The sequence below is a fragment of the Synchiropus splendidus genome, chromosome 19 (genome assembly GCF_027744825.2).
Source record: "Synchiropus splendidus isolate RoL2022-P1 chromosome 19, RoL_Sspl_1.0, whole genome shotgun sequence".
Lineage (NCBI taxonomy): Eukaryota > Metazoa > Chordata > Actinopteri > Syngnathiformes > Callionymidae > Synchiropus > Synchiropus splendidus.
This window is the reverse complement of record NC_071352.1, coordinates 8,323,256-8,342,901: the sequence shown is the minus strand read 5'-3', so window position 1 is coordinate 8,342,901 and position 19,646 is coordinate 8,323,256. Positions and strand designations below refer to the sequence as shown.

General features: G+C 42.6%; 1 protein-coding gene and 1 long non-coding RNA gene across 4 annotated transcripts in view; one reads left to right on the top strand and one right to left on the bottom strand.

The window, feature by feature from the left end:
- The window catches only part of LOC128751674 (glucagon receptor-like), a 39,599-nt gene extending 29,789 nt beyond the window's left edge, over positions 1-9,810 (top strand). For 2 of the 3 annotated variants that reach the window (XM_053852888.1, XM_053852887.1), the window contains exons 7-14: positions 714-903; positions 1,837-1,996; positions 2,062-2,122; positions 3,854-3,923; positions 5,204-5,292; positions 5,384-5,528; positions 6,576-6,617; positions 6,675-9,810. In XM_053852888.1, the coding sequence (XP_053708863.1) occupies positions 714-903; positions 1,837-1,996; positions 2,062-2,122; positions 3,854-3,923; positions 5,204-5,292; positions 5,384-5,528; positions 6,576-6,617; positions 6,675-7,034 (1,117 nt within the window). In that variant the 3' untranslated portion in view covers positions 7,035-9,810. The remainder of the gene's footprint in view (positions 1-713; positions 904-1,836; positions 1,997-2,061; positions 2,123-3,853; positions 3,924-5,203; positions 5,293-5,383; positions 5,529-6,575; positions 6,618-6,674) is intronic. The other variant, XM_053852886.1, reaches the window with a different exon arrangement.
- Positions 13-15,724, bottom strand: LOC128751676 (uncharacterized). Its single transcript, XR_008413272.1, has 7 exons — positions 15,578-15,724; positions 13,168-13,295; positions 7,053-13,102; positions 5,189-6,956; positions 1,981-2,165; positions 1,147-1,276; positions 13-1,039 (listed from the first exon to the last, which is right to left on the bottom strand). It is a non-coding gene; the product is annotated as an uncharacterized LOC128751676 (long non-coding RNA).
- Between the last annotated feature and the right edge of the window lie 3,922 nt (positions 15,725-19,646).

Sequence of the window (19,646 nt, the reverse complement as noted above, 5' to 3'; positions counted from 1 at the left end):
AGTGATGGACTAGTGGGGCTTCATGAAACACTGTCCTCACTTTCAGCGGTCAGTAGGTGGCACTCTGTTAAAAAAATGAAGCTAGATTTCACACAAAATCCTACATTTTTTTGTTTTGGCAATTTTTCATAGAACATAGTGTATTTCCTCATGCATGCAAAATCTATCTATATCATATTCAATATTTAGCTTGATGCTACACATTATGTTCTTATTCTAATAAAAATGTTCTCATACATTTTTACAAACAACCTCAGAACGCTCATGTTTTCTGGTGGCTATGTCGGCCCCATAATAAATGTATGGAATGTCAGGAGTGCAATAACTAAATAATAAAGACAAAAAAAAGTGGAAATATATTTTAAAATACGTTCAAATTGACAGGTGGAAAATAGGAAGCGAATTGAACATTTCTACATGTTTCACAGTATGTCCTCATAGGCTAATAAATGAGTATTGTTATTTTGTATAGATTTTTTTCCCCAATCCTTTATTATTTAATCATGGCACTCTTTGCATTCCATATGATTCAAGCTATAAATTAAGACTTTCTAAACTCAAAAATGCCCTATTAAAGTGGCCCATATTTGGATAAAGATACGGAGAGAAAAAAACACACTGTAGAGTGAGATGTACGAACATGTCTTTTGACTGCAATACAGTACTGCGGTAAGGTTTTCTTTGAAGTAACTTGATGTCTTTTTAATGTGCAGGAAGCTCCACTGCATGAGAAACAATATCCACATGAATCTGTTTGCGTCGTTCATCCTGCGAGCGCTGTCGATCCTCATCAAGGACGCCCTGCTGGAGGCCAACAACACGTCACAGGATTTGGGCCGAGACCAGGAGCAGGGATTCCCCAGAGCCTCCATACCTCCTATGGAGCTGCTGGTCAACAATGAGGTCAGTTCCAAAAAGAGACATCTAGTGTCCAGAGGTGATCGATGTGAGGGAGGTTCTGTGTTGAAGCGGTGTGGCGGGTTCTCAGCTGCTACAGCTCAGTCTGCAAACCATCTGCCCGGAGGTTACTGCGGTCAGACTGAAATTCAACACATGAATGCCAAAACAGTAAAGTAACATTTTGTATACATACATCCAGGACGCTCGCAAGAGCTTCTGGTGTGTAAGAATTAAACTCATACTCACTTGAAGACCACAGAAACTTGACTTCACCTGACTCAAAAAGAAAAACCAGATTGTGTTTACTGTTACGACTTGGTCGCAGTTCTTGTATTTTGTACTCCAATCGCAGACAGATATGGATGCTGGACTTGACCTTCCAGAAAAAAACGGTGGACTCATATTACACCAAGCTGTAGATCATCATATGCCAATGAAAAAATAAATGAATAAAAAAATAAGTAATTGTTTTATTTACAGTGAATTTCTTGGCTCTCACCATACAGATGAAAAAAATTCTACATATTTAAAGAAGTAAAAATACAGATTGTAAAATATAAATTGTTGTATTTTGCATTGAATGTCAAAAGTGATAAACTTTGGCTATTTTTAAATCAATGGCCTTTACAAAAGGATGGTAATATGAGTAGAAAGATAAATGTAAACTTTATTTTTTGTAATGTGCTACTTCATCAGGATTCATTTTCATTTAAGGAAATAATGAAAGGAAAGGAGGAAAAGAGAGAAATAAGAAAGTACTTTGACTTGCATGGCTTCATATTCCAAACACACTCTCAGAATAGTCGATAAGGGAAGTGTTTCTGTGTATTTGACCTGTGTATTTCCTGGCTGTGGGATACTAGTGTGGGTCAATGTAAATGTGTAAATTTGCTTTGAATAGCTGGGAACACATTGGTTCTGGGTGGTGTTTTTCAGATGACCATCAGCTGCCGAATCGCCGTGGTGATGATGCAGTACAGCATCATGGCGAACAGCTACTGGCTGCTGGTGGAAGGAATCTACCTCCACAACCTGCTGGTCATCACCGTGTTTACAGAGAGGAACTACTTCAAGATCTACCTGTGCATCGGCTGGGGTGAGTCCATTGGTTCCACCTCTTCTGGCTGGAGTCCATCAGCTGAAGCTCTCATTCCTTCACAGGGACGCCCTTAATATTCCTGGTGCCCTGGGTGGTGGCCAAGTATCTTCATGAAAACCAAGAGTAGGTCGCCGCTCTTGTGGTCATTCTGCTTATGGTTCTGCAGCTGATATTTTAAAAGACAGTCAGTTCTTTTGTTGAACATCTTTTTTTTTTTAAACTGCGAGGGAACTCATCCAAACATCAGCCGGAGCCAAATATGGAAATCATGTGATGGCACTTGTTGGCCGCTGGTTGTTTCTTTAATATTACATACTGAATATTTAATACTCCATTATGCTCCTCCCGAGCTTTAACTTTTCACAGGAAATGGGGTGAAAACATTCAACTAACAGCGCTTTCCTGGACTTATGATGCTCTTTCTGATGCAAGCCGTGAAGAGAGAATGACTTTTTCGTCTGCCACGAGAGAATTGTCCTTTCAGTTGTTACGGCTTCTCAATTTTGATGACATTTTTATTTCACTATCCCCACGATTGTTATCATGAAGAGCGCATGACTCACTTTGAACACAATTTGTAAAAATGTACAATAATTCTTATTATTATTACTAGTAGTTAAATTGACTGTAATTTCAATTAAATTTTTACCCCCAAAATAATCGTAGGAATACTAAATAATAGTAGTAAAATTATATTGTAATTATAGTAAAATAATAATACGACCACTACTAATAATAATAATACTACTAATAATAATAATGACAATAATAATAGTAGTAAAAGTATATTAGCATAATAAAATAATAACAATACCATCACCACTACTACTAATAATAAAAATAGTAGTAAATGTATTCTATTATTGTAATAAAATAATAATACTACCACTACTACTGCTAATAATAATAATAATAATAATAATAATAATAATAATGACAATAATAATAGCAGTAAAATTATATTATAAAAAAATAATAATACTACCACTACTACTGCTAATAATAATAATAATAATAATAATAATAATAATGACAATAATAATAGTAGTAAAATTATATTACTATCATAAAATAATAACAATACTACCACAACTACTACTACTACTAATAATAATAGTAGTAAATGTATTTTATTATTATAATAAAATAATAATACTGCCACTACTACTACTGCTACTACTACTAATAATAATAATGACAATAATATAGTAAAATGATATTATTATAATAAAATAATAACAATACTACCACTATTGCTACTACTACTACTACTACTATTACTACTACTAATAATAATGACAATAATAATAGTAGTAAAGTTTTATAAGTATAAAAATAATAACAATACTACCACCAGCACCACCACTACTAATAATAATAATAATAGTGACAATAATAATAGAAGTGAATGTATTTTATTACTATAATAAAATAATAACAATACTACCACTACTACTACTAATATAATAATAATTATTATTATTATAGTAAAACGATATTATACTAAAATAATAACAATGCTACCACCACTAATAATAATAATCATAGTGACAATAATAATTGTAGTGAAATTATATTATTATAATAAAATAATACCAATACTACCACTGCTACTACTGCTACTACTACTAATAATAATGATGATAATAATAATAATAATAATAATAATAATAATAATAGTAGTAAAGGATGTTTTTTTTAGTTCAGTTGCCTCAAGAAAATAATAGTTAAATATGTCTCTACTTTTAATATATATATATACACAGTATTAAGATGGTACTTTCAGTTACTGAGTGTTGTTGCTGTGGCCAAGGATTTTCTCTTGTGGTCTCACACGGACGCTGCTCTCCACAGATGCTGGGGTGAGAACATCAACATGAACTACTGGTGGATCATCCGTTCTCCCATACTGCTGGCAGTGGTGGTAATGTCTCTCTCTTCCTACGTTTCACGGCCAGACTCTCTGGAAGCTTAAGTGCCACTTAATGGTGACTTGGATTTAATTGCGTGTAGTACTGCGCTGCCCTTATGTTCCTCCTTTTTCAGAGGTAAATTTGCACCCGCTGCAATATTCCTGGTGCTTAATTTATTCATGGAGTGTAAGTGTTTCAGGCGTCAGTGAGAGAAACACGTGTGAGAAACAGATGGACGTTCTTCTTTGGGCTGCGACCGTGTCTCTACTGCTCTGCTCTGGGTCTTAATATGATTCCGATTTGTCGTTCCTCTGGTGTCAGGCGGGACATTTTCCATGCATTCATCCTGCTAAGTGGCTTGTATCTCACAGGAATTCCTGTGTTTGCATTGTAGCGGGGACAGCAGGGCCGGTTCCCATTTCCCTCTCTCCTTCCAGACTTCAGCACGTCCCACTCCGGAGGAGAAACGGCACTGAACAATCGCACAAACCCACGGATTATGTTCAGAGCGAGGAACGTCTCACTTGCAAACCAGCATGTTTGAGCATGAAAGGTGTTCCTGACTATTGCTCTGACCATTGATTCCATATGGAAATAGGCCTCTTAATTTTCCTTGGCTCACCAATTGTCGGATCAATGGTCGGATCAGATGAAAAATCGAAACTATGCGCTTCACCAAGCAGAGCAAAGATTTTCCGTGACATATGCGGAGATGGCAAATTCATAAACAAAACAAAGAAGTGATACAGAAGGATCTGAAAAGCCCAGAGATAGAGGTGTTCCAACCTTTTTTTGGGGGACTTTTAATGTACTTTGGCGGGACAGTTCCGCTTCTTCCATCCGCCATGCAAACTTAAGACCCGCCCCCAGCAGATTGACCTACTTTTTTAGAGGCTGTTAAAAGAAAAGGTGAGTCGCTAGCGACAAATGTAGGCAAGTGGTGTTTGGTGTGAAGGCACATTATGGTGTGTGAGCGCGGTCCAAAACGCTACTGCCACCTTCTGTCCATTTGTTGCCATCAATAATGGTAAAAAATGGTGTTGCGTTACGTCAGCGAATTATCTTGTGTGCACAAAAATCCCAGAGTGGATGGAAACAGCAGCATTATTGAGTCGTTGCGATAAGAGTTTGAACTGCTGCAGTGCATTTGGGGCCTTACACATTTTCAAAATGAATGAGGTGATGCCCTGAGGTCACATGAGGGATGTGTGCAGGGCGGTGAAGGAATGTTATTTCACCAAGAGATGAATGTCTTCACAAAGAGTTGTGGTCTCACCTTGATGCTCCACAGATCAACTTCCTTATCTTCATCCACATTATAAAGATCCTGGTGTCCAAGCTGCGGGCGCACCAAATGAGATACACGGATTACAAGTTCAGGTCAGGGGGAGGATGATGAAACGTTTTTTTTTTTTTTTTTTTGTCTGGCTGCAGAGGTAGCTCTATAACTGGGTCTCTTATCTTATCTCAGGTTGGCCAAGTCGACGCTGACCCTGATCCCCCTGCTGGGCATCCACCAGGTGGTCTTCATTTTCGTCCTAGACGAGACCACGAAAGCCACCATGGGTTTGCGGCTCACAAAGCTATTCATTGACCTCTTCCTCTCCTCCTTCCAGGTAAGGCATGAAGAAGTGTGTGTGGATTTTAACAGTAGGCGATGAGAGATGCCCTCAGCTCCTTGTACGTCGACACAGAAGACAAGTCTGGCATTTGCTTCCATGTCAGAGACGATTACATGTCGGTTCTGCTCTGGCCTCTGTGGCATAATGGCCGACCTTTGTGCTCCGAGGACAGAGATGACATGTGCTGCGAGGGCAGCCGCTCCGCGTCGGAATCGTCTTAATGATGAGAGTGACACATGTGCCGGATGCAGAGTGGAGCTCCGGGTCAAAGATGCAGAGCCACAAGACGCTACCGTGCGCCTGCTGCAGATCAGCTTGTTTGTTGTTGTTGTTAAGGCCCACAAACGTGATGTGGAAACTGGGGGCTGCAGTTTGTCTGTCCAGGACCTTGGGTCTACGTCAGACACAAATAAACATGGTTTCCTGTTTTCAGCTGTAAAAAAACTGTCAGGGGGGTTAAACCACACCAATGTGTACAACAGAACTGTCTGTAGCTGCTGTTCCTTTAACAGGAAAGATGAATCTGATCACACTGTCTTTCTCGGTGTGTTTTTTTATGACAATATGAGATTTAATACCGTAATATTTTGAGATTTAAAGTAGCAGTATTGTTGTATTTGTAAGTTGAATGTGACGCTGCCCGGCATACTGACGTTGTAATATTATGACTTTATATCATGTCATGCTACAACTTAAAATCCCATAATTTTTTAGTTTAAATCTCATAATCTCACGATTTTAAATCATGTATTTTCGACTTCAAATCTCATGTTGTTATTTATTTCTTTATTTATTTTTTGGAGTGGGCCAATGAGGCCGTTGTAGGTGTCAGACCAAAGCTCTGCTGTGTCAATGTGTTTTGACAGATTAAATGGCGACAAAACACCGGTGTGCTAGCGCCACCTTGGCCACCATGGGGAAAGGAAAGAGTGAAACTCAGGTTGTGTGGCGCGGGATTCCTGGGTGGCATCTTGTCGCTGTGGGCATCCTCTCGCCTCATGTCCGGGTCACATATGCTAACATCATTTATCGTCTCCGCAGGGCCTCCTGGTGGCGATCTTGTACTGCTTCGTGAACAAAGAAGTAAGTATTTTTACTTCTTTTAGTTGATGCATGAAGTAATTTGATATCTCCCATCAGGTCCAATCTGAGGTCCTGAAGAAGTGGAAGCGCTGGAAGCTTGGGCGGAACATCGAGGAGGAGTACCGCCACACCTACAGTAACACCCCCAACACCAAAACCGCCAGTCTGCTCAACCACGTCTCCCGGCTGCCTCACCTTCCTGACATCACCAAGTCATCGGTTCCCATCTGCAGTCCGGAGGAGCGCCACATGCTGGTGTCCAGGTGCCACAACGGCCTTGTTGACAGGAAGGACCAGAGCGGAGAAGCGACGCAGGAGGGAGTGCTGTGCAACAGCTGCCTGATGGAGGAGGGAAGACAGTTGGAAAAGGTGTATCACTATGAAGCCAAGAGAGATAGTGTGGAGAGCAATCTGTGAGAGACGTGTGAAGAGCACCGAAGGCTCATGAGCTCCAGCGCTGTCCTGACGAAGCAGCAGGAAACAATACCGCTGGACGACAAGGCTCGGTCTGAGAGGATGGAGCTGCCGCGAGTGTCCTGGATGATTGTCAGGCACGAAGACAACTGTGGGATGTAAAATAATAAAGAAACATGGAACCTCAAAACAGCATCAGCAAGACAGAAAAAAAAGACTATGTGTATCAAAGGTGTGTGGTACTGAAGTGTGACCTGGACACACAAGTAAATGCAGAAGAAAGTGCTGCAGTGGACAAGAAGAAAAAAAAGAAGAAGAAAAAAAAAAGACGTGTTTGACAGTGCAGTGACCAGAAGTGTTGTTCTGTCGTCTTTGGAGATCGTGGGAAATTGGCAGCTGCTCTTACCGGGTCACTCCTGGTTTACAATCTCACACCCGAGACGAAGGTCGAGTGAGTTGTTCTTCGCAACAGACCGTGGTTTTTATAATAATAATGATGTGATGTTCACGATACCTCTGTTGCTCCCCCTGCACTGGCGTTTTCCCAGAGGTGAAAGGCTACGTTCACATACAAGCCACGCTGCTATTGTGCCACTTTCCCTGCTTGAAAAAGGCTTGTTGAAGTTTAGACTTAATAAATGTACCTTTGGTCTTCTATCGACTATGAGACACTTGTAATGGGAGTGACGGATTTGAATGAAATTCCCAGGAAATATGTGAAATGGATCCGTTGCATTTGGATTCATGAAAGATACATTGTCATAAGCAGACTGCGTTGTGTGGTGGACGCAGGTTTGTAGTGCTTTGCTGTGCTGCTGGCACCGCTGTCATGTTGACACATGATTCAAAATCTGCACGTAGTGTTTTACTGGGTCCATTTTGCCTTGGATCGACTGACTTCCTGCCTCAATGATTCATTGGTCTTTCGAGTGACGTGATGGCGAGGCTGGCTAAAAAAACAGAACCAAGAGTGCCGCACCATGGAGTGTCATTGAATAATACGCAGCCTAGTGTGGACATTCATTGACTAGATCTGTAGCGGCGTTTAGACTCTTACAAAGGAAGCCACTGGTTGGAGAACGGCAGGTTTAGCAAATAGCGTAAATGTGTATGTAAAAACACTGTCGCCATCTGCAAATGATGCAAAAGGAATTGTCCTCCAAACTTTGCAACCTGCAAATACTGAAATGCGCTAATGCAAAAATTAAACATACGGCATCATCCAAACCATCCCATCATCTGATACCTGTTCAAAAGGGATAGACGTTGACATGTTAGTCAACCTCAACTGCCAATTGTGCCGCCCCTCTCTGCGCTTGTTGGCTTTGGGGAGAGTCTGAACTAAGATGCCAGGTGGTTTGTCCACAAATCAAACACTTTATCAGCAGAGCAAGAGGTGTTGGATCAAAAAAGCCCCCCACAGCTTTGTATGTGAACGCAGCACAGACATCACTACCAACGTCTGCCGACCTATCGAGTCACACGTGCGTACAGCACGAAGCCTCCGTGACTTAAAGTAACATGTTATCTGTCAAAGGTTTTCTTCCCACTGTGTTAAACGGAGGCTCTCATGCATGCTGGCTGCGCAGATTTGCATCATTGGTGGAAGACAATAAGCGCCACGACATCAGGAGCGACTTGCCGCATGCTTCATTGTGTCCAATATTCCGTCTGCAGGGCGCCGCGAACAAACCTCTGAACAGAACAAATACAAATCTAGCGACAAAATAAACTTGGTACAGTTGCTTCTGAATGCAATTTTTTACAGGAAGAGGAAGCGCCGTGTTTCAGCTCTGGAAGGTTTACTTCTGTGTTGCTTTGGCGATTTGCACATTGTTAATTTATAATTGTGTTTGTGTTGATGCCGGTGATTTATTTGATTCCTGTCCGTGTTGCCCCTCGTGCATGTTCGTACACGTACGGGCGAATGTTCCAGGTGTTCAAGTGGTAAGAAAAAAAAAGACAAAACTGTGCTCCCTTCTTGTTGTTTCATTGCTCTCACTGTTGTTGCTACTAACTACCAAAACTGCACTATTGACACTCTGATCTCATGTTCTACTGCGGCATTTGTGAATTCCAGAAGTAACTTTTAGTCATTCCCCTCTTTTTAAAGAAAAAAAAAAGGGCCTGCTGGTTCTTACTGAATGTAATGACCCAAATCACCTTGTGTGTTGATCTACTCTCTGAGGTGGATCTGTACAGTATTTCTATTTGGTGTGAAGAAACAAACAGTGCAGCAGTTTTTCATATATTGTGACGGCTTATCGAACTTTGTCCGTTTGTTCAAGGATTAAAAAGACAATAAATGTGGATGATTGTTTAAGCCATGGTGGTTTCGTACTCGCAGGAGTGTCATTGAGAAGGGTCCGGCTGTGGCTCGGGTGTTTCGTCGCCAACTGGAGGGGGTTTCCGTAGCTCTTCATAGACCGCTCACATATAGTTTTGCCCTTCTGGTATGTTTACCATGGGAAAACAAAGTGGTCATTTGAGCACATTATGCTGGTTTATAGGCATAATCTAACCTAGTGTTTAGCCCTAACCCGAACCTTACTCTGGATGTAAACTGGGTTTTGAAACCAGGATTGGGGGAATCTCCCTTTGGTGGCTTCACTTCGATGAAAAGATCAGAAGAGGGGAGCATCCAGCATGCTACTTCAGGACATAGTACTTCCCAGTGATGTGGATGACACTGAAGAAGACAGATCATTCACCGACAGGAGGATCAGGCGTGGCCACAGGTTTATGTGAGCACTCGGTTGAACGAATCATCATTCTGAAGACTGAGGTCAGTTGTTTGGTTGGAACCAATTCTGCAGCCATATCCACCATTTTGGGGAACGGTTTGCCCTGCCTGCTCTGGTGAGATGTACCCGCTTCAGCATCCCTCTTTGTGAGCGTTTCCATGACAGGTCCATGACATGGTCAGGGGACCGCTTCTCTTAATCCGCAGCCAGAAACTTGCCTCCTCTAGATAGGCGTTATTCGGAGGAGTCAAGAAGCGACCTCCTCTGCCAACCTCCACTGGGCAAACTCTTGTTTTCCAGCAAATCTGTTCCGCTTCAGCAGCCTGGTCTGCATACGCTTCAAGGCCTCTTCCATTGCGTCCTCACAAGGAACTGCTAGGTCAGTCATGTAAGCGGTCAGGTGAGGACCACAGCATGACGTCTGGCTTGCCATCTTCACTGTGAACATAAACTCAAGAGTTTGGGACGGTGGTCCTTTACATTGCTATGCACATCACAATGACCAAACTGACAATAGCCTCAAATGCCAACGATAGAGTCGGTCCCCATTGCATTGTTAACCTGCTTTTTGAAAGGTTAAGGCAGAAGCTACAGCTTTAAAGATTAATCTGAATAAGGATGCTACACAGTTCTTAATACAGCTGTATTTGAAGCTGTATTTTTGGTTAAAACAGTTGGAAGCGAGTCACAGGTAAACACTGGCTGAGATGCTAACTTTCTATGTTCCACACAAGTGTCAGCTGATGGATGCAAACACTTCACATGGCGTTGCAATGGGTTTTGTCCTCCTTCAGAGGACATTAGATCTGGGCTGTTTCCAAACGGATGCTGCCAACTTTGAACGCACGGATGGATTTCTATTTATTTTCTGCGGAAATGAAAAGGAAATGTGCGACATCTTTTTTAGGATGATTTGGCTGAGGTGTTCACAGTTCCAAATAATAGCGCAGTGTTCAAGGGCAGAGGCAGGTACTCGGGTCTAAAACTCTTCTATGATGGAGGGATTGGTACAGGTGGTGTCTTTGACTGAGGAATGTTGTGGCAGATTTTTGTGGTTGTACATTGGGGTGGGTCAGCGCAAGGGACTGTTTTCATGACTGAGTGTACTGACACATCTTCAGGTAATAACCTGGACAATCTGGATTTGAGACTCTTGCTCCTGTTTCAGGATGATAGGCGCTTGCTTCGCAACTCAAATCATAAAAGCTGACCAGAAAAATCACCTGAACAAAGAGAGGCAGTTTGGGTTTGCTGTGACCCACATGATGTTCAGCCGCTTCTCCAAACCATCCATCCTGGATGGAAAGTGCTAAAACAGCTTCATAGCAATGAAAAGATACTAGGGAATATAGTGGGAAAAGCAGTGCCGCTGTAGCTGCGGTGAGTCCCTCCCTCCAGCTCTGTGTGATAATGTGGACCAGCAGATCGTGGCGTTACTTGTCAGCAGTCTGACAGCCTGTTAGCATCGCAGCTCTCACGCTTACATCCGCTCCCACGACCCACAGGGTGGCACGGAGGGCGAGCCGGGCTGCGTTTAAGTGCGTATGAATATTTCACATGAGCGTATCGTCAGTCAAAACACAGATGTTGCCATCTCACGTTTGTGGAGGCTTCTTTTTTCATCATACCTCTAATATTTCTGAGAAGATATTGGTTCTAGAGCGTGGAAAATAAATAATAAGCGTATGCAGTATGTCCTGATACGGTGAATGAAAGCAGGAGCGCTTTCCCAAACACGTCTGTTTCATTATTTTGACATCCCTGGAGGTTGGGAAGCAGGGAAATATTAGATATCATAATGTGAAGACAGAATGGAGGCAGGATCGCCGACCGCTGTATATTGCTCCCGGCGCTTCCTCGTCCCTTTTATCTACTTCCTCTCTGCTTATTTCTCTGGGCCGCCCAGTGAGAGGGAGGCCTCTCACACCCCTCAAACCAAACCGCTGACTTTATTTAACATATGCACCACTACACTCACATACTGGTCGACATGAGCCGTTCATTTCTTTCTATTAAAATCCCGAGTCACTGATTTGACTGAAGATAATAGGACTCCCATTTAAATGGAAACCTAATGTCCCTGCACATGATAGAAATCGATGTGGGTGGTTAGTCAGTAAATTGGAAACGGTTCTCTCAAGATTGCACATACATTAGGCAAGCTGACCAGGAGGGAAACCACCGAGCAAGTCTTCCCTTCGCTGCCTCCGGCTGCTGTGGATCGCAGCTGCCCATCTACTGACCAACAGACGTGACCTCAACACACTTGTAACCTTCCATCCATTTTAGAGTCGGTTATAAACTCACTGACCTCGCGCCTCAAGCTGTGCTTCTGCTGGATGTTCCGAATTTGTGGCCCACACTTTTTGGGGTGATCGGGCCCCTGTAGCTATGTCTAACTTGTCACGACTGAAAACAGATCTGCACAAAATTGTTCTTAACATCCACTGGTTTTGAGTTTAAACAGCTGCTTCATTGTTTTGTTTTTACTTGCCTATAATATTCCAGCGGACATGTAACATCCAACTTACGACCTGCTCGACTTAGGTCAACCCGTACTACCACGGCCAGCAGATGTTTATTTTTTTTATCGCGTATGAAAGTTACGGCAGCACAGTATCCCAGCATCTCACTCTCACACAGCCATCTACCGCTACAGTAGCACCTATAACCCTCGCGTCTGCCATTTTGAATAGCATTCGACTTATGTCCAATCTGATTTACGACCGGTTGTTCGGATGGGAAGTCGGATGTTACTTGTAAGCAACACAAGAAGCTTTGTTTTTGCTGACATTTACCAACAATGTACCATTCAAAGCTATGAATGGATTTCCAGGGAATCTTCCAGAAATGTCAATTGGAACACGTCTTTTTTTCTGACTTACAGGTGCTACTTAGTGATGGGCAGATGAGGCTTCATGAAACAGTGTCCTCATTTTCAGAGCCCAGAAGGCGGCGCTCTTGGTTTAAAAATGATGTGAGGTTTCTCTGAAATGGTTGTTCAAATCCAGAGATTTCAGAGCAAAGAGTGCCATCTAGTGGGCTCTGAAAATCTGCCCATCACTCATGCTACTGTCCCTCAAGTTGCTTCCACCCTCACACACCAATGAAATCATCAGGTGAGACACAGCTCAGCCCATTTAAGACCATGTTGATAAATGGTAGGGAAGCATCTCTCTCACTTTAAAGAGTGTCGCTGTTTACTCCTCATACTGCAATTTACTTCTACAGGTTTGCCAACAGTGACTCTATTGAGGGAAAGTGGAGTGTCTTCTCGCCTGCTGTGGCTTCATCGACAATCAATGGCTCCCAGACACAACAGAGCAGCTGGAGAACAGAAGACGTGTATTTATCCATTTGTGACCAGATAAAGAGCGGCACGGTCCACATACTTGGACAATGATGGGCTCCACTGTTCCGTGTGTCGTCTTCCATTCACTTGATCACGAGCATCTGGCTTCTGTGGGCGCCATTATACACCACACATTCTTCCTTTTCTCATCAGCAGCACGGAGGGAATCTAGAAAGGAAGACAGGAACAGCATGAGAACTAAAGATGTGAAAGTCTATTGAACAGTCTTTGAAAGGGAAAAATGGTTAAGGCATAGTCCAATATCAGTCTCCCTTTGAATCATTGAAGGCTATGCATCCATCTGCTTCCTGATCAATTTTTAGGAATTTCCCAGATTAATTCTTGACGTTTATAATCTCCACTTGCAAGTCAGTCGTATGCCAATCTCTGTAGGTCAGGATAGTTTTGAACTGTGCACTAACTTTATATCTTCTTCTTCTTCTTTTGGCTTCTCCCTTCAGGGGTGGCCACAGCGGGTCCATCTCACCCTGTCCTCTGCTTCCTCTTCTCTCAAACCTACAAACCTCATGTCCTCCTTCACCACCTCCATAAATCTCCTCTTTGTCCTTCCTCTCCACCTTCTGCCTGGCAGTTCCAACCTCAACATCTTCCTACCAATGTACTGGCTCTCTCTCCTCTGTACATGTCCAAACCATCTCCATCTAGCCTCTCTGACTTTGTCTCCTAAACACCTGACATGTGCTGTCCCTCTGATCCTCTGCTTCCTGATCCTATCCATCCTGCTCACTCCCAGAGAGAACCTCAGCATCTTCATCTCTGCTACCTCCAGCTCTGCCTCCTGTCTTTTCCTCAGTGCCACTGTTTCCAAACCATTCAACATTGCTGGCCTCACCACCGTTTTGCACACCTTCCCTTTCATCCTAACCGACACCCTTTTGTCACACATCATACCTGACACTTTCCTCCAATGATTCCATCCTGCCTGCACTTGCTTCTTCACCTCTTTCTCACACTCTCCTTCACCCTGGACAGTTGAGCCTCAGTGCTTCAAATCCCCCACCTTCTTTATCTCTGCATCCTGTAACTTCACCTGTCCACTCGGCTCCCTCTCATTCACACACATGTATTCCATCTTACTGCGGCTAAGCTTCATTCCTCTCCTTTCTAGGGCAAACCTCCACCTCTCTAGCTTATCTTCCACTTGCTCCCTGCTCTCACCACACATCACAATGTCATCTGCAAACATCATCGTCCAAGGGGCTTCTTGTCTAACCTCATCTGTCAACCAGTCCAACAAGAAGGGGCTCAGAGCCGAGCCTTGGTGCAGTCCCACCTCCACCTTGAACTCACACCTCACCACAGTCCTACACCTGGCATACATGTCCAGCACCACTCCAACATACTTCTCTGCCACTCCAGACTTCCTCACACAATACCAGTGCACCAACTTTATGTATTCATTGTTTTTTGAGGTCTACAGAAACGACTTTGTGGCCTTGACTCTCAGAATGATGTAGAAGGAGAAAGTGTGGACAGGGCGGAGGAGCACCGGAACTTCAGTGTTAGGTTTATTTAATGGACTGGGATCATCTATCAAGCTTTTAGTGTAATAGCTATGTCGCACAAAGATTGATCACAACTACACACACTCAGTTTGATCACCCTCGCATGGCCTGTTCCGTCCGATAACAAAGCTGAGGCAGGGAATAGAAAGACTAAATCAAATCTCGCTGATGACACCACGCTCATGCCGGCAGGAAGTCATGAGGCCGAGGACTGAAATGTAGCGATCTGGATCGCGCTCGGAGAACCTGCGGCCTCCGACCGCGTTTGTTGTGAAAGGCACTCTTCTTCCTTTGTCAATCATTTTACTGACAACAGCGGCAATTTTCCCTCTCTGTTCAGGTTGAAATAAAAATAACACGGGACGGACGCCTCACAATCAAGTCGGCGCATCAGTAATTGCCGAGTTAATCGTTTTAAAATGTCTCGGAAATGACTCTGAGGCGATTGGAGACGCTCTATAAATGGTAACATCAGTCACTCTAATCGCCGGATTCAATAAAAGCCCGACTCCACTCTTTGTCGAAGCCTTTGTTCCAATGAAAGTTGAAAGTATTATTGAGCCGTGAGTTATGTTATAGGACGAACACTCACATGAAGACATTTTGACGGTCGTGGGTCAAACGGAGCAACAATAAAACAGGAGCTGAGACTGGACATCTGGCAGGCGAGCTGTGATGTGATGTACTTCCACCGCCACATAAACCAATAAACGTTAATGACTGAGCACTATCTTTACTGACTGTTTGTTTTGGCCAAACCGGAGCCAACAGCGGATTCAGTAGCATTTTGTTTAAACATAGAAAGTGTACACTGTGGGCTGAATGACTGGAGACATAAATGTATTGGATCACTGAACATTTCTTTACTATAAAAATACTCCCTCTGCCTTGCAACACATTTCAGTGGCTATGCATTGGAAATACCTTTGATAACAAATGGCTGCAAGGGTCAGCAGGAGGCAGCAGTGTTCTAGAACTCACAACACACACAGAGATATTACAGGAGTACTCCACCAAAACATGTTCATAATTTTAGGTGATAAACATTACACAATCTTGTTGTCAAACTAAAGTATTCCATTGCTATGTTGGTGTGTTTACTATTTAGGATGTACAGCAGGGGCAAGATCTGCAGCGCCATACTGATTTACCACCTGAGAAACAGAAGCACATGTAAATGAAAATACAATTACGAGCAGTTTAGTGAGTGATTCTTAACCTTAGGGCCGGGGCCCATGGTTGGGCCGCGAGCGTCTCCTAGAGGGCCGCTAGAAGTTTTTTTGTTTTACACCTTTGGGCCACGAGATGCTCAGTTTTAAGACATTATCCACGTATGGTGGTGGTAAGTGTGTCACTGAATTGACTTGACAGCTGTAAATCTGTGATGGTTAACAACTATGGGGAAGTTCTTGAAAAGAAAAAAATGAAAGTGATGCCGCCCCAACAGTAAAAGTTCATGAAAGCACATTTTGAAAATGAATAAGAACACTTTATGGTCATACTTTGATCTACTCTTGCTCATCTTATGATCCATAGACATGGATTTATTATATTATTTTATTCAGAATTTTATTCAGTTTTTTCAACAGTTTGCATCAAGTGTATTTTTTTTTATATGACTTGCACCAGGTTCTGCTGCTGGATGGACATTTCGATGAGAAATAAATATTGTTGTAATGATCACATGGTTTCATGTCATTTCACAAGTTTTGTTTTATGTGTGAGTGGATTAAATATGGTTATTAATCACAAATGATCAAAAAGGTTAAGAAAATGCCCATGTTTGATCTGGGACACTAATTTAATATCAGAGTATTGTGTAAAAGATTCAACTGTGGCTAATACTTTGGCAGTAAGACATCATTATCAGTTTATATACTCATATTCTGCTTGGTGCTCCAGAGGGGTCTCATTTGAAAATGAAGTTTAAAAAGCCAAGGTGTTTCAGGAAGCCCCTGAGTATCACACCCCCGCAAGAGGAGGAGGAGTGCATAGTTCCGCAAGTCATCTGTCATTGACAGAGACGCTGGTCAAGAGTTTCCACTGAGTCATCCAGACACAGCAGTCCAAAATCTGGGTTAACATTAACCTCATGGTGCTGGAGTTGAACTCCCATGTTCAGGTTGAATTTTCATCATTGTTAAGGAGAGGTGACTGTGATCCTGCAATTCACTTCATTTATGAAAATATAACGCAATAAATTAACTAAATCATGATGTAGTTTTCAACATTCAAATATTTGCTTATATAATTCCATATTCATCCTGACTCAGGATCCACGTTCACTTCACATCATTTGTTTTTTTAATTGAAACACATTTTAAATAAAAAAGCACTTTTTTGTCAAAAGTAGGTTTGGTCCATTATTGCTTGACAAATCATGACATGGTTTCTCAGAGTTGGTCCTGAGTGCTCTAAAAGCTCAGAGAATAAAGGCTTGTCAGACAAACACTAAAAAGATAATTTTGAAGTCAAAGTAACGGGTGCTGATGTCCATCAAGAGCTTTTCAAAGGTGTTGCAAAGCCATCACGTTGAATGATGTTTTGGGCTAAGACGGTTCTCTGAAGTCAATTTCATTTTTAAAAATATATTTTCTCGTATAGTTGCAGACGTTTCTAAAATTTTGGTTTGATGCTTAAATGATGGGAGACTGAAGCAAACTGACAGAAAGAGCAGAATTTAAAGGTTTAAAATGGAATTTTTGTCCCTACATCGAGCCACCCACTACCATTTCCCATTTATCAGAGTGGAGTGGAGTCACACAGAAAGAGTGAGGGCCTAATAAACACAGGCACAAGGCTGCATGTGGCTCATGAGCCAAAGGTTGCATCATGTGCCAAATGACAAACACTATTCCTATTGAATCTCAGTAGTAACAGATTGATGAGGCTTCATGAAACAGTGTCCTGATATTCAGAAGCCACCAGATGGCACCGTCAGTTGTAAAATGACATCAGTTCTGAACCAAGAGCGCCATCTAGTGACCTCTGAAAATCAACCCTGATGATACCTCATCTACCCTGATGGATGGGAACCTACCATGTACCTACAAGGAACGCACTCTCCACGACTCTCAGGTTCTCGCTTTACTTGGGTCATATATGACTTTCAACTGATACATCATACGGGGTTTTGAAAATGTGCTCTGGAAGCTGCAATTGTACACTCTCAACAGTCGACTGACATTTGCTACCAAAGACTGAGTGAAGTGTAAAAAGAGCTTTCAATAGTCTTGTAGTGAGGATATCGACTATCCTCTTATCTCATATCGGTGATGACCAACATGATGATGTAGACGGTAGAGGGAGGAATTAAAGATGAGTCAGCAATAACAACCCCCCAAAATGACAGTCTGGAAATCCAACAGAATTCAGCATGTTAACAGTCACCATTAACACTTTAAATGACTCACCCGCCACCATCGTCCAACATTTTAGATCCATAAATCTTCCCACTTCCATATTAATGACCCACTTATGACATCATCAACAGCCTTCAATGAGGTTTGAAGCTCGCTCAGATCAATAAACCTTCAGACCAAACGTGAGCGAACCATGTGACCTTTCCTCATTGGACGCTGACCAGACTTTGACCGTGCGGCTCTATAGTATCTCTCTTGCCTGGAGGAGCAACTGAATCCCTGTTACATCCTGATTCCAGCTTCATGACCTTCCTGATGAGACGGGAACAAAGGCGTTGATCCATCAGGTTTTGCTCTGATCATTGGACACATCATTGCCGTGCTTCTCTGCCGCACGTCAGACCTTCAGAGTGAGAACTCTGATCCTGTGAATGGGGGCAGACAGGAGACAGAACTTAGCAGCCAGAGAAGTGAACACCTCAGCTTAATGCTACACATTCATGAGCCGAAACCTTGGCCTCTAAATGTACCTGTAAATTACAGGGGTTTTTCTCCACTTTTATGATGCATGACGCAGTTCCCAAATCTCTCTTGGCACATTGTAACTTCTAACATATTGACCAACAGCGAGTGGACCTTTGCATCTAATGTATTGATGCGGAATTCAGCCTTTAAAAACAATATGCACAGAGGACGATGACAATGTCAGTGTTCCCTCATTGTCAGTGACTTGTTCCTAATGTGACCATGTGGTGCTGAAAAGCTGGCCTACTATGGTAACAACTAGGTACTGTGTGTACCAAGAAAATGAAATTCTAAACCATGAGAGGAACCTTAAGGAGCATCAGTTAACGCTCACCCCAACTTTTTTGGGACAGTGCAGACAGTGACTCTTGAAATGCCGCAAGAGGGGAAGATTTTGATTCAATTGAAAGCCTAAAGCATCAACATCCAACGCAGAAGGCAGACTTCAACGTCTACTATGTGACATAAAAGTCACATGAAAAGTTATGCCTCAAGGCCGCCACACACATGACGATGAACGAAAGACTGACAGGTAAAAAAAAAAAGTTCTATACCCACTTTCACAGCCAGGTGAAGTGTTCAGACAAAGTTTACAAGAGGGTCCACGACCCATATATGCTCTCCCGTGCTGGGCGACAACACCCCACATGGTGCCCCCAGAGACACAGGACTCACCGTTGCCTGACACCATCATCTGCCCTGAGTTCCTGGTAGGCTTTACTGAGACCTTTCCTGCTACGAACTCATGCCAAACCCATGTCAACAGCCAGCATGTCCCTGCACCAGGGAGTGTTGCTGGGTTGCAATTCTCAAAACAATGGCCATGGAGATCAATAGAAAATGCTGATGCTTTACGTCTACACCCTCAAACATAAACAGTGTTATCTATAATTACACGTCCTAAAATAAGTCGACATGATTTTCATGCATCATGAACAGACCGATCTTTCCTCAACATGTTAATCCACGATTACCAAACCAGCGGTAAATCTCTGACTGAGGACCACAAGCTGGGCGGCCACAGGCTCCACAGACGTCTACAAAACGGATGTTTGCAAAATAAGTCATGAAACAGAGTACTGAGCGAAAGGAGGTCTATTTCTGAA